General features: G+C 27.1%; 1 protein-coding gene across 2 annotated transcripts; it reads right to left on the reverse strand.

The window, feature by feature from the left end:
- Nucleotides 1–135: 135 nt before the first annotated feature.
- On the reverse strand, nucleotides 136–11,795 carry LOC112682718. 2 transcript variants are annotated; one of them, XM_025553405.1, is made up of 7 exons: nucleotides 11,652–11,795; nucleotides 8,877–9,016; nucleotides 4,801–5,142; nucleotides 3,339–3,514; nucleotides 3,022–3,118; nucleotides 2,746–2,943; nucleotides 136–1,198 (listed from the first exon to the last, which is right to left on the reverse strand). In XM_025553405.1, exons 2-7 carry the CDS (start codon nucleotides 8,998–9,000, stop codon nucleotides 1,167–1,169), a joined length of 969 nt encoding a protein of 322 aa, XP_025409190.1. In that variant the 5' UTR covers nucleotides 9,001–9,016; nucleotides 11,652–11,795; the 3' UTR covers nucleotides 136–1,166. The 2 variants fall into 2 exon arrangements, with proteins under 2 accessions (XP_025409190.1, XP_025409189.1); XM_025553404.1 differs by having other exon boundaries at nucleotides 8,877–9,054.
- Between the last annotated feature and the right edge of the window lie 4,985 nt (nucleotides 11,796–16,780).

A 16,780-nucleotide genomic window follows, 5' to 3' on the forward strand; every position in this document is an offset into this window, starting at 1 on the left:
TAACAATTTGTATAATAATAATGATTAATTACAGCAATTTTTATTTGTTATAAGTTATAAAAAATACAAAACCATAGTTCAGTACAGTTTACAAGTAGACGAAAATACACATAATAAAGACAGTACTAACTGGGCCACATTTCCGCGATTGATATTAATCTTAAATATAATTATTATATTATTAATCCCTAAAATAATCTAAATATGAATTTAATTAATTTTACATTACTCCACGCTCCACATATTATCTTAAGTTATTATATCTATAATTGTTGTCACCATTGTCGATATTTTTGGTTAAAATAAAGTTATTGAGCAAATATTAACCAAAATTTGTCCGTAACAAAATTCAAATTCGGAGATTTTTTATTTTACGTCGCGAAATTATAAATATTCTATGCGAACTATGTGCTAGATAGATAATTTATGATAATTTGTATTTTCGTAATTTCATAACTTGATTATAATTTTTTCCTGTAATTACTGAAAAGCTCAAAAAAAGTTTGATTCTAGACATATTTTATAATTATTGTTATGAAATATAATTCTATATGCGTGATATTATTATACAAATTACAGTAAAAAGGTAGCCCGTGTGCAGAACCGAAGGCTGAGTCTACGTAAAAGTACAAGTAGTCATTATTCTACGTATGGGTTGACAAAATACAACATACTATTCAATATATAAATACATCAAATCATTTAAATTTACAATACAAATAAACTTACAAAATTTATTACAAAAATGCGTAAATTTAACAAATAGTAAAATAAAATAAAATATTTAAATAAGACTTGTATAGGTAGGTTAAACATGGAAAAACAAACTTATTTTTACGATATAAATTAAAGTTTATCATACACATCGAATCTTTTAGTTATAATTCTATTAACACATATTTTATTATTTCAAGTTTGAATATAAATCGTTTTATCGGTAATGGTGGTAGCCTAGATCTCTACCGCGATGCTTCGTAATTAATTTGCCTGTGGTTCGATAACGCTTCGAATTTGATTTCCAACAAAAGTGATTTATATTCCCACAATTTTCATTACTACTGCTACAGGTATAACTAATATCTCCATCGTAACAATTATTAATTCTGTTAACGTTATTACCATTACTTATATTATAATGGTTTTTTTGACATGGTTGTTGGTGATATTTACTTTCTGCATTTTTTAATGACATTACTTCCTGAAATATAAATATATTTTGTATTTTACTAAATAAAATATGAAATATACTAGTTTATATATAAACTATCAACTAAAAATAATTATTGCATATTTTTATAATATCGCAAATGAAAAACGAATAATATTGATATTATAAAGGTCCCCTAGTACAATTTTATATATATTCTAACCTATTAAATAGGCACTTTTGCGTATTTATTTAAAGCTATGATTAAAATTTGAGCCCTAAATTGAAAATAACACACGATATTAAAATGTTAAATATCATAATATTTAAATTTAAATTAAATAATAGTATATCACTAAATCCTATTTGCACTAATACTATCAAAAACATATCTATGGAGTGTCTCATGGTACACCCTAAACCTTTTCGTTCATACCTGTAACAAGTTGCTCTTGCGAAAGAGCGTTTTTGAAATAGACTCACATAAAACCGAAATTTAAGTAAACTATGAACAAGATCATTCATATAATTATATGTCGAACAGGAATTAACAGTTAATGTTAAAACTTCTGAAGTTAATTTGTAAAGAATTTAAAAATATTGTGCAATTTCAGAGACGATTGTTATTATAAGTTTATACAATTATTACGATACATAAATTATACTATTATAATCAAAATAAAATAAAACTAGTATTAATTTAGTGTTTTTATAAAATAGTAATTTAAATAATTTAATTTTGCCCATGAATACTATTCTTAATACTGTGGGAACAAGCGTGTGTGACGTGATGGTAGTCGCGCGATTCGTTCCCAACAATTAAAATGATAAGAATAAAACCAACGCTTTTTGTGTCAGTAAACACGACAAGTATTTATTGGCATAAAAAATAAAGATTGTACAAAATAAGATAATACACGCCCACGCGGGTATTAATAATAAAATGCGAACGCGTGACAAGGTAGGATACAAAAATAAAAGAAACTTGTTTTGTCGACGAAACAGTGCATATTTTAATTAATATATTGGGCGACATAATTGTCGCCTAAAATATGATATCTTTAATTACTGAGCAATAACGATGTTTTGATAAAAATAAAGATATTTGTAATTATTTTTTAATTTTTGTTTAGTAGTTATTTATTATGCTTGATTTTGTCATTTGTTTATCATTTTGTTTGACGATTTGAAATATTAATTATATTGATTATCAGAATATCTACAATGGAAAACCAATAAAAACCATACGATACTTTATTATATATACCATTACGGGTTTGGATGGTATTATTAGTTTCTAAGGTTTGAAAAATTGGTTTCTAAAATTTAATTTTTTTTATAGGTTTTGCATAATTTGTTGATGTTGATTTCATCGATTTTGATCATATGCGTGGACATTTTTTTTTGTCGTCCAGAGAAAATTCCTTAAAACATTCATTGTGACGGTGTAAAAATGTGTCACTTGCGAAACACGTCAAGGAATCGTGGTTTGGAGTATCGGACGAAGCGTAGCTAGTGGTGCGGAATAAGGATTATCGCGTACCCTAAACTAAGAGACCAGTCGTTTACATTGGCAATCAAGCTATCAAGCTACTAACCATCATAACGGTTATCATCGCCATGGCGATGTTTGTGTTTCGAAGAAATGCGTTGCTCCATGTCTTTTAAAGTTTCCAACCATGGCTTAACGGTTTCGACTTTTGCAGATCCGATCACTCTACCTTCTTCGTTAAACATCAATATGTCCAATACCCTGATGGTTTTTCGCAATTTGCACAAGGCGGAAACATAGTCATCTGTGATAAAAAAAATATATAAATCGAGTTTTCCAAATAAATAAATAACATTTATTACGATGAAAATAAAATTATCACCTATAATGATTTTATTTATTGCCGACAATATAGTCCGTTTGCACACAGAAACCACTTTATCATCGTTTACTTCCATAGTCTGCTTTGTCACTATAGTCTGTAAAAATAAAATTAGTTGACTAAAGATAATATTTATTTGATAAAATGCATGAGGCTGGTCACAATACTTTCACGAAAAAAAAATGTATTTTCTTTATGTTATAACTTTTCATAAAATTAGGTGTTACACAACAATTTTTTAATATAACAAATCAAAGTTATTGAAATTCCCGCTCATTCAATCAATTTTTAAATAAGTGTTAGTTAAGATAGTTTACTTTAGCTATCGTTTCATCTTTGTTTGATGGCCGCTGTTGCTGTCCTAACCGAGCGTTGTTAACGATTACAGTGGACGTCATATCAGCGGCAATAGTATTCTCTTTCAAATGCAGTCGTCGAAAACGTGATGATGAATCATTTGTTATCATTTCAGCAGCTGCTGTATTGTTATTTTCTAAATATATATTTTTGTAAAATATTTTACATTTAAAAAAAAAAAAATAATTACTTGCATAGAAACAATGAATCGAGTAAGATACGAGTACATGAGACAGGTGACTGATACGATATTGATTCTTGTACATTTGAAATCAATATACCATTGGTTTATAAAAACGATTCTGAGGGAACAAGAATCATAAGAATATATCTAATGTTATATTATGCAAACTTGCTTGGCCTAAATCGTGTGAAAAAAAATCGTACCTATGTTTAACATAACTTTTGAAGTTTGATTTAATTAATTTAATAATTAACTGTTAAAATTATTATCATCAATGTATAATGCATATTATGTTAATATAAGTAAGTATCTAGTTTATATTTTATGTTCTTGTAGTTAATATGTATAGACAAAAAAATTTTTAATATAGTTTTATCAAAATGTGTGATATTCGGATAATTTAACGAATTTAGTTGAAAATCCAAATTTTGTCAAAATTTAATATTGTAATAATAATAAAAAAAATTGAAAAATTGGAATCCTCCAGTATTTTTTTTTTTTACTACAAGAAAATCTTACGAAAGATCTTTAAATCCGTTTTTTATACCTTAAATATAAAAATGTAAAGTTTAATACGTTTTTAATTATAAAAAGGTTGTAGATTTTCATGATTGTTGTCAAATGTTGTCGATATTTAAAATTTAAACGCTTATAAAAGAAATATTCTAATTACAAAATTATTAATCAGTAATTTTTAGCGGGAAAATAAGAATATTGTACTATTTTTGTTGCACTTCGTTTATTTTATAGATATTTTATGCAAAAAATCTAAGAAAATATGAATATTTAAAATATCTTATATATTTTACCAAAAAGGTTTTTAATGTGTTATTAGAATCTAATAAAAATGTAATCTTTACGATAATTTTGTATTGAGTTACGACAAGAAAACTAATTCGAATTTGTCAAAAAGAGGTGTCTCGTAAATACAGTCTTTTTTTGTAATTTTAATAATTTTCTCTCAATTAATCAGAACATTGTTGAAATTGTTGATAAATTACCTTTCTGGTTCAGTTTTTAAAAATAAAATTTGCTATCAGTAATAAAAGCAGTTAGTGATCGGAACAAAAAATTTCAAGTTGAAATCGTCTAGACATCAGGAAAAAATTAATAAAACACGTGCCATGGTGGAATAGTCATTCCACTCAGAATCTTAAATTTTCAAGAGAGTAACGAACAATATATTTAATATCTCTAACGTATACAATGGTTAGTGGTGTATGACTATTATTACCTACCATTAGAATTTATATGTTGTTGGCAATGTTGAATTGCATTGCCTATTGTTAGTGCTCGTGGTAGTTGCTGCTGCTGTGAATTGTATTCTATCATTGTGGATGGATGATGTATGAAGTGTGAATATGATTCAGGTAGTAATGATGAAATTAAAGGAGGTATAATTGATGGTACTGGTGTTGGCGGTGGTAGTAAACCGTTTGCTATCATTTGATGGTACATGTAATGATGTGGTTCTTGTTGAACATTTTCGCTTACCGTTCCATAAGAAAGTGGATAGTACAATTGATTGTGGTGTTGACCATTACCAATTATATTATCTCTAAAAGTCTGTTGCTCGATTCCTTCAATCAAATTATAATAATAGTTTTTTAATCAATAAAAACAACTTCTATTGAAGTTGAAATAAATAGAAATGTAGTAAGTTCTAAAACTATTAAGAAAAAAAAAATCTAAATTTAAATATTATGTCTATTATACTAAATTATAATAATATCTATAATAATTTAATTAATTAATCAATTACCTAATAAACAATATAATTAGGAATTACAATTGACAAAGTAATACTATGTAAATTAAATCAGAAAATATTATTTTCATTACAGATTTTGTATTTTTGAAACCCAAACAATGATTATAAACATTTAATTTATTACAACGATCATTTTTAATAATAAAATAATAATATTAGAGCTTAGCACACGTAAAAAAATACAGCAGTTTTTAATTATGTTGTTTAATTTTTCCAAAATTTAAAATCCAATGCTTAAAAAAATCTGTATTGAAATTACGATCTATTTTCGTACAAATGAGAACAATGTATGTGAAACTTTAAATTAAATTTTCAAGATTTTTAGTCAATTTAAATATTGTTATTAACATTTGTATGAAAATAAATCTAAGAACACATAAATATATCTTTTAATAACAAAAAAAAAAAAAATATTTTGAAAATTATATTATTTCCCCATAATACTAACGCTTAATGAACATTTCAAGTGTATGATTATTATTTTTGAAGTTACCTACGATGAAAAAATAATTTGTATCTATACCGAACATTTTCATTCAAATTCGAATTTTCCCGAATATTAGTAAGACTGTTGAGAAATTAAAAAACTATCACCGCACTCATAAGTTCCAATTAGACTCGTTTTGCTATTAGACGTGTGTAACAATATTTGTGTAATTTTTGGATAGGAGTGCGATAGGCAGGGCCGGACTGGGCAGACGGGATACCGGAAGTTTCTCAGTGAACCGCTTGAATTAAAACATTTTTACTCGATGGGAAGTTTTTTTTTTTTTAGTTCTATTGGTTTAGGTTCAATGTGTCGACGGATAAAGACGCATTTTCTAATACGCTTGCATTAGAAACTGTTTAAAATTAAATAAACGATCTTTTAATTTTTAATAATGATATTAAGTGTTCAAAATCTCAAAATAATGTACAATCATTTTGTATGAAAATATACATTTTCTTAGGGTTTTTTTTATACCTTTGGTACATCTAAGTGGGTCGTTTTTTTATTTTTCCGGTAGAAATTTCTAACCTAGTCTGGCCCTGGAGATAGGTTGATAATAATAATAATAATTGCAAACTCTATTACATAAGTTTGTATAAATATAATGGTACAATCATTATGCAACAACAACAATTATTGTTGTTCACGGAACTCTCACTAATATCTCACTATAAATTTAATTAAATTCCATTTATTTACAATTCGTACACATGTTGCGTGTGTATATAGCTATGGCAGTATCTTGAAGTTTTTATTTTCAGATTTTGAACTACTTAAAATACTTGACTCACTCTATGCTACTGACACGCACATTAATTAGTTTTTATGTAAATTGTGAAATAAACATGTAATTTGATTGCAAATAAGTAGATATATAATTTTATTTTAAATAATAATTATTTTTGATCTATCAATTATTATTAATTGATTATCAATTATTGATCTATGAAATAATCATATCCTAAGTGTTTATTATTTATGTTAAAAAAAATAGCTAGCTTTTATAATAATTTCTAATCATCTAAATTACATAATTTTCATAACAATGAGTAAAACGAAAATTATTATTAGAAAATCGTCGACAAAAAACCAAATGAACAGTTCAGCCATATAAGAGGTTTGGTATTTTATTTATAACTTACAAAATTCTTACTTTTATTACTGTTTTTTTTGTCCAAAACTATAATAACTGCTTTATTACTTCTAAATATGTATTATGCACATATCTCAGATAACCAGATAAACAATATTACGAGTTCTATGAAGAACTCTAGAGCTGTTTTCTGTATAATAACATTTTTGAAATATAACCAGTAACTTTAATTTACCTCTTAAGTTGAATTGTTTTTTTAATATGTCATTCGATATTGCTGTACTTTTTATAGGATTATTACTCCCAAAATATACATTTTCACTCTTAACAGTATTCTAATTTTGCTGAAGCGCTACTTAAGAATACGATCTGTAAACTACTTCAAATTTAAATTCATTTTCATTAATGCAATATATAAACATAAGTCAATATCTTCTAGTTCCAAAATTTCAATTACAAATGGATCTTGAAACCGTTTCTTAGACTTAGATTTTTAATGTGAAATATAGATAATTTTTATTTTGATGAAATATTATTATTCGTACATCAATATGTGCACAGAGTGAAATCATATGTAGTAAACTTAAAAAAAGTAACTCGTTTACACATCAAACATTAATTTTCCGAATCAATTATCAATATGGTATTTCAAAATAAACAATAATTTGGTAAAAATTATTAAGAAATTACTAAAATAATAAAATAAGTGCCAAACACAATTTTGAATATCATTTATTTATGATTATTTTAATCGTAGTTCATATTTAATAATTATTGACATTTAGAAATCATTTAAATTGATAATGATTCATAATATTATTTCATTTAACAGGAGCAATTTTGATGGGAATAACAAAATATTAGTTTCACGAACTAAACATTTATTAAATATATTATTATTATATGACTATTTTTTTTTATTTATTATGTTAGAAAATGCTTCATATCTTATACTGTGCCTTATCCGAGTACAACTTTAAATTTTTTCGTTTTATGTTTCTATTATGATCGACATAAGAACTAAATATAAGGTGTTTCAAAAACAATGCAGAATTTAAATCTGCTATAAATTAAATGTATTTCTTTTAAAAAAAAAACATAACAAATATATCATTCTTTTCGGGAGAAATTAAGGCTTAACAGTATCAAACAATATCGGGCATTTGATCTTTCCTACTAATCCTACATGTGATTATTCTTCTTTTTTTTTTTTTTTTGAAGTGTGACAAGGTGAACTCAAACATTATTGATGTTCATTTAGTTCAAATAAGGCCAATAAAATTACTGAGCTCAGTAGGTATTCTTGTATAGTTACAACAAGACGGTGCAACTTGTTACGCTTCAAGAGAAACAATCCCTCTGTTGTGTGGCCAAAGCTACTCACCTCGATCTTGCGACTTGAAGCCCTGTGATTTTTTTCTTATAAGAATAAACTAAGTTACGAGTTTACCAGAACATAGTTCGAATTGTCTTGGAACTTAAGCAAGAAATTAGTCTTGTCCTCAACGAACTTAATGGGACAATATGTGATCGAGTAATGGTAAATTGTATGGAAAGAATAATCGCCTGCAGGGCTAGTAGTGAGGGTCATATGCCCGATATGGTTTTCACTGTTAAACCTTAACTTCTCCTCAAGAGAATGATATATTTATTATGTTTTTTTAAAAGAAATAAATTTAATTTACAGCAGATTTAAATTCTGCGTTTTTTTTTTTTTTTTGAGACGCCCTATAGTATCCTCTATTTAAATATTTAATTACTTAATATTTTTAAATATTTACCATAAATAATTTTTTTCTGCGTAGAGAGTCTTATACCTTTTTTTTTCTTTGTCATAAATATTACAACAAATATTATACCTTTAATACAATTTTACTACCTACCATATTTGTCTTAAGAAAATAGGGTACTTGACTGAAAAACCGATATCCACTTTTTACGTTTTACATGAAATGCTTACCTTTCTCTCTAGTGTGGTTTAAGTTTCTTTCGTGGTACATGGGCCACTGAAAGGCATGGTGATTGTTCGCCAAAATTCTTTGAACTATTTCGCTGTCATCGTCTTGTCGTGGTCCAGGATACATGCCTACATATGTATGCCTATATAATGTATCGCGTACCTATTAACATCGATTTTTCTGCGGAATCATAACCAAGAAAATTTGATTTGTTCACAAAATGAATGAATAAAAAAAAAATTGGGAATAAAAACATGTATATTCGTTATATGTAGAATTCAGGCTTATTATTTTAAGTATTATACCCCTATCCACCACGAGTGTTTAAATTAGCCTTTTAAATGAGTTTTTTCGGTTAAAATTATTTTTGTTTAACTTAACAGTAAACTGTTATGATAAAGTATCTTGAAAACTTTGAAACTTTAAAATCCATAAATTATTATATTTTAGAATATATTTTGTAATAATAATTTTTGAATTAATTAATATTTTGAAAAACATCACAGAACGTTTTCTTTTTTTTTTTAAAAAAAACACCCAAGTGATGACTTAAAAAAACTTTATCCATTTAAATATGCAAAATAATATTTCAAAAAAAATCTAACCTATATAAAATATTCTTGTTCCACTTTTCTGTATAAAAAGTATGCTACATGATAGTTGGTTAACAACCCGAAAATGTGATTATAAAAAAGAAAAGTATTGTTTTATCCAAAGTATGTAATTCCCTAAAAATAAAAAGCATAAGATTATACGAGTATTTTTTGAATAATTTGAATCCGAAGTATTTTACCTGTATTAAATTTTACTAATAAAAAAAATTGCCAATTAAATGTAAAAACTAATTTTTTTTTTTTTAACAATACCTCATAGAGCTTGAAATATACTTATTTGTACATTTATTTTTATATTAGTTACATTTTTAATAAAAATCGATTATTTTACAACAGAATGTTAAAATTAAATGAAATAATATAAATATATATATATATACATATGTTTTTATAATAAGAACTGTAAAATACGCAATTAAATGAGAAAACCGTGTTCTGCTTATTAATTTACGAATTCTAAATTTACTTTTTTTTAATAAATATTAAATAATTCATGAACTAAACAATTTTCATCTTCTTAATCACATAAATGTACTATAATTAATAATGTACTTAATAGTGTTACTATTCGGTTAAATTTGTAAATTTGTACATGCGTGTGTCTTAATAATAAATAATATATATATATAATTGTTTGTATTAAAAATTAGAACTGGAAAAATTAAGTATTTCACGTACATTTTTAAAAATTAGCTAAATACATTTTTTTACATAACTACCTATTGCTCATTATTTCCTAGATTTAATTTACTTTATGAACATTATATTGTTACTTTTTAGGACTAGTTAATTAATATTTAGTTAATAGTTAGTCAATTTAATAACAATTAAAATTTTAGAATAATTTAACCGTATACAGAATGGTCAGTAATTGTAGCCTAATAGTAATAGGTGTTATTTTATTCAATTTTATATAATCTATAAAAAATTCATAATTCAAAATAAACTCGATATAGCTACAACCAACAAAAAACAAATAATACTCATCTAGATTCATCTAGGTTATATTGGCATTATAAATAACAAAACTGCGGACAAATATGCCAAATTTGCTGTATCCAACACAGACACAACCTCGCTAGATATATTCCTCTACGACAACTTACACATTCTGAGAAACACATGCAAGAAAAATTTGACATAAATTCTGGAACAATCAAAATAAAAAGCTAAACCAGGTTAAGATAACAACTCCCAGATGGGAAAAACCCTAATCTCAATCGAAGGGACGAAACCACTATAAATCGACTGAGAATCGGACACTCAAAACTAACTCATGGATTTCTAATGGCAAAAGAAGAACTTTTCATCGGCGAAACTTGTGACTCACAACCTATAGTCAAACATAATATAACAGAATGCCAACTATACGAACAGGAACGAATAAACTTTAACATAATCAAAACTCTCGCTACGACTACCGAACCCGGATAAAACAAAAAAGTCTAACATTTTTAAAGTCAACTAATTTAATTAACAAAATATAATTGAATTGTAAAATTATTATAATATAATATAAATACCTTAAAAATTGTAAATTGTAATTAATGTGCTGTAACCAACGGCTTTTGAGTGTTAAAAAAAAAAAATACCTATATTTGTTTTGTATACCTATATTAAACAATATAACTGCTAAATTATTTACCTATTAATGTGTTTTATTGTATAAAACATGTAAATAAATCAAGAAGATGATTCAGCGACAATCTTTGACTAACCAAACTTGAAATACGCGTAGATTACTACAAATTACATATCTTACTATTTAGGAAAATCTAGTTCTAATATATTCGTAATACACATTTACAATTATACGAGTATACATACGTACCTATACAGCTAAATTATTTAAAACAATATAGTTTTAATATTATATTAATTAAGATCAATATTTAATAATAATTATTATTTTATATAAATTAAAAAAAAAATTGAAAATTCGCGTGTTAATACCATTTGGCAAACACAGAAAAATCATAGATCTCCTTAAAAATATTATTATCTAAATTATTGAATTCAAAAATAATATACTTAAATACCGTTATTTTTTTCTTTTAATTGGAAATAATTATGTTTGTATTAAAAGTATCTAAACTAATTAATGTAAGCAACATGATTGTCCTTACACAAAAAAAAAAAAAAATAAAATAAAACTATACAAACCGGGATCGCGCCGTAATAATCGGATGGACCGTAAAGAATTTATTTTCAGTCTCGTCGTTTAGCCCTCAATAATAATAGAGCAAACATATGTTGTTTATACACTGCAAACAACGGTATTCAAAGTCGAATCCATGGTCGAAGGTAACTGACTCGAAATTGGGTAGCGCGTTGCGATGTCGTAAGCGGAGCGAAGATATTACGTACACATGCGCCTCTTGTGTGACGAGCGGTGATCGCGTTAACTACACCACGATTTACGTCTATATAATATATCAGATGTTATGTACTACATAATATGTAGGTGTTATAATTTTATACATACACAACACGTCAAAAAAGTTGTGTTTTTTCCGACCAAATATAATATAAATATTATTTTTTGATATATTTTATATTTAAATATAATATTTTTTGATAAGTTACAGCAATTGCTGTTAATGTTTAATTAACATTAATGTTATCCTGGCAAAACAAAAAGTGCCCTGGTTGGCCAAACTTCTTAAAAAAAAGATTTTCCACTTGATCTTAAAACCAAATTTTCTTACAATATCAATGTTACGAGGAAAACTACTTTCTAAAATCATAGTTTTATTCACATTTCCTAATATTATACTCGTATAACCAATTTATAAAATATAAATATTTTAAATATCGTTGATATATCTTGTATTTCATAATTCTAATATAATTTACAAAATATTTTGCGCTTAAAATATAGAACTTTTTGTCTGTTTCTGTAAATATATCATGAATAAAATTTCCTGTTCCTATTAATACATCATTAATACAGCTCCTATTAATACTTAAATTTGTGCCTGTATCTATACTGAATATTGCACGAAAATAATTATTGTTTCATTTTATATTGTTAATTTATAAATATTTTATATGTACAAATATTTTTATTTAAAACTAGTGTGTTAATGTTATTGATTTATTATGAACATGCTAAACATATATACACTAACCAAGGGAATTTTTATATCATATTACATAACACGAATATGTATTTACGAATATGTAACTGCACTTCCAATAAGATTTATTTTCAAACCATCATTACTTTATAATTATATATCTCCAAGCCCGGATTATGATAATTTGAGGACCGGGGCCTAACAATTTTAGGGGCCCATAACCATAATCAAAATATTGATGACCCACACATAAATATATTTCAGAGACAAAAAAAAATTATATTCTAATTAATAAATTTATTTCTTGCTTTTTTTAATACAAAAAATAAAAATGTTATTTATATAAATAATTTTTTTCTTTCTTTTTGGGGAGCAAACTCTTTAATTGTATCATCGGTATTAATAACATCTAAAGCATTACTCTCTGAACTCAAAATCATAAGACTTTGTACTATTTTATACTTTTTATACGAGCTAAAAGAGTTAAAAAAAACGAAAAAACCTACTATCCACCAAGAGCCTACTATTGTTTGATATTCGTTGTGAGTTGGGGCCATGGCCCCCTCTTCTTCTTCAAGTGCCTATCCGATTTCGAATGTTGGCGACCATTCCAGCAATGTTCTCTCTATCGGTTGCGACGCGAAACAATTCTGATGAGCTCTTTCCATACCATTCCCTTAGATTATGAAGCCATGATTTTCTTCTTTTGCCAGGGCCTCTTTTTCCATATATTTTCCCTTGCAAAATGGCTTGAAGTATTGTATACTTACTTTCATTCCTCATTATGTGACCTAAATATTGGAGCTTTCTTATCTTTATTATGTTTACTAGCTCAGTGTCCTTTTTCATTCTTCTAAAAACTTCGTCGTTTGTAATCCGGGCAGTCCACGGTATTTTCGTTATATTCTTTTATACATCCATAACTCAAATGCTTTTATCTTTTTTGTAATGGCATAATTAAGTGTCCAAGATTCCACGCCATGAAGTAGAACAGAGAACACATAACATCTTGTATGTCTCATTTTTGTTTTAAGAGATAATTTATGACTTTTGAAGAAAGCGCTCATTTTATTGAATGTTGTCCTCGCTTTATCTCTACAACATTTTATTTCTTGAGTGTTATCCCATTTTTCATTTATCATAGTGCCTAAGTAGCAATATTGTTCCACTCTTTCTATTCTGGTTTGATTGACACACAGATGAGCTCCAGCTATAGTATTCTTGCTTATAACCATTTGTTTTGTTTTGTGTACATTTATTTTAAATCCAAACTGATGACTGTGCTGTGTCATGTGGTCCATTAATGTTTACAGTCCAGCACTATTGTCGATTAGAATTATGGTGTCATCCGCATACCTAATGTTGTTGATTATGGTTCCATTTAGTTGTATGCTTTCCTCTATCCCGTCTAGTGCCTCATTGAATATTTTTTCAGAATATAGGTTGAAAATTAAGGGTAAAAGGATACATCCTTGTCTAACACCTCGTAACATTTTTACATTCTCGGTTGTATCTCCATCTAGTCTCATACAAGCTGTCTGATTCCAATATAGGTTACCTAGTATTCTTAAATCTTTACTATCTAGACCAGTGGTAGGCAAACTTTTTTAATGGGGGGGGGGGCACAAGGTTTATGAAATTCTAGAAGAGGGCCAGAATTGTAGAAAAAATGTATTTTGTGTTAAAGCTTTGAATCATAATATTATAAAAACATTACAGCATTACAAACAAATGTTACAAATTACCTTTTACCTTAAATAATAATTAATTTAACTTTTATTCGTAAGCTCAACCATGGTAGGCGTGTGAGATATATGGAATTGTTTTTGATTTTCCATAATATTTTTGAAAGCAGGTTCCAGCTGTGATGAAGCAACTTTCAGCAGTGCGAAAAGGTGTTCATTAGTCAATCAGTTTCTGATTATTTTTAAATTATTTTAAATAAATAAATAAATTTTAAATTATAAGAAATGCTGAAAAACCTCTGCGACCCTAATTTGGGGGCCATTACTATCCATGTCGGTGGACCCTCGGCGGGCCGGATTGAATACTTTCGCGGGCCGTACTTTGCCCATCACTCATCTAGACCAACTTCTTTAAGTATATTCATCAATTTGTCGTGATCGACTCTACCAAAAGCTTTCTCATAATCAATCAGACATGCATAAACGTCACAATTTACGTCTCTGCATCTTTGTATCAAAACTGTATAGAATAAAGCCTCTCTTATGCCCACTGCTTTAATAAAGCCAAACTGGTTTGGCGAGATTTGTTCTTCGCATTTTTTATATATTCTTTTGTGGATGACCTTTAGAAATAACTTTAGTATATGACTCATAAGACTTATGGAGCGGTACTCCTCACATTTCTTTGCTGCTATCTTTTTGGGTAATGCAATGAACTCTGATTTTAACCATTCTTTCAATATATTTCCTGTATCATAGATGTTATTGAAAATTTTTGTCATCTATTTTATTCTTTCTTTATTCATCAGTTTCAAGAATTCGGATTCTATATTGTCAGGTCTCGCGACTTTTCCATTTTTTCATATTTTTTATTTATATTCACATTTATATATAATCACTATATCACTATTTTTATAGAATACTATTTTACTACATATTTCTAATTTTTTACATACATATATAAAACAATAATGTACATAAATACTGATTCAACATTGATTTTGATTTTGAATTACATTTTAGACCATTCGGTTTATGCATTTCGATCATAAACAAATTATTTATGTTTGAATTTGCACTTTGAAAATTATTACTCTCGTACATACTGTTTTTATTGAAAATAGACTTTATACAAATATATAATGAAGTATAATATACTTCATTACATATTTGTATTTTATATTAATTTAAATGTTATTTGTATTTTTATGTGTATATATATGTGTGTGTTTGTTTTTAATTACATTCAATTATTAAACCACCTGAAGACAAAGTCGTTATACTAATGCAAGGTTAATTTCGCACACATTTGAGGACGTGGCTTACGACAAAACATTATTAACTACTTAACCCTTACGACCCCTAACGAGCCCTAGGATTGTTTTCATTTAATATATACGCATGTTTGATCTTATTTTATTACTAATATAACACTCAGTAGGAAAGTAATTAATTGGCATTCTTGTGACTTTTTTCTAATTTAATGTGAGTAAGTTGTAGCTGTACTGAGTTCTATTAATAAAAACCGTGTAGATTTTTAATATACTAATATATACATGGATATAGCAAATATTATTAATTATTACAGGATTTAATTATGCCCCAAATGGCGTTTTTTCTATATAAAATAAACAACTATTAACATGTTTCGCGCACACGTTGCACCGACTCACGTGTTTAATACGTCCTAAAAATCAAATTGCCGTCTCATGTGTGCACCATTATATCTCCCCACGCAATATACTCGAGTAATTGATATGTCGTCGTTGTAAAGGTCATCATTATTATTATCTCGCATCGCGAAACACACTCGTACACACCCGAGTGATTCGTGATGTGACTACTTACGGTACTATGGGTTTTGTTTTCGTTTTTTTTCACATTCGTCCTAATCTACAAATTGTGTTTGAAAAAAGTCACGCGTCCGGCGCGTGACGATATTTTATTCACGAAAGACGAATCACGGGTCTCGATATCTTCTATTGAATTTTAAAAATTGATATAAAATCACATAATCACACCATCGTTTTTATAAACCATTTGATCGATAAGAAATATTGTAACGATAATATACATAAAAAAAAAAAAATGATTTACTTCGCGTGGAGCCTCACAGGGGTAATAAAGCGCATACTGGCTGTTTATAATAGATTGATTTATTTTAAATTAAATACATATTTATTTTGCAAAAAATTATTTTTCATTTTCTTAGACTTATGAGTATCGGCTTGGTGGAGTTTATTTCTGGACGGAGGTAATAACTGTTATTGAGTTATTTTTAAAATATAATAGCACTGCATAATTCTTGTTGTTATTATTACATAGACATGCGTAAACTGGGGGGACAAGGGGGGCGATTGCCCCTAGAATAAATTAGGAGGGACAGTGCCCCCTCTGATATTTAACATACCATGTTTTAAAAAAGTACAAAACAGCTGTTTATAGCTATTACTATAACATTATTTTTTTTTAAAAAATCTTAATTTTAAATTTCCGCTTGTTTAACATAATGTTAGAAAATTAATAA

Source organism: Sipha flava, unplaced genomic scaffold, assembly GCF_003268045.1.
Source record: "Sipha flava isolate LNK unplaced genomic scaffold, YSA_version1 208_pilon_pilon, whole genome shotgun sequence".
In the NCBI taxonomy this organism is placed as follows: domain Eukaryota; kingdom Metazoa; phylum Arthropoda; class Insecta; order Hemiptera; family Aphididae; genus Sipha; species Sipha flava.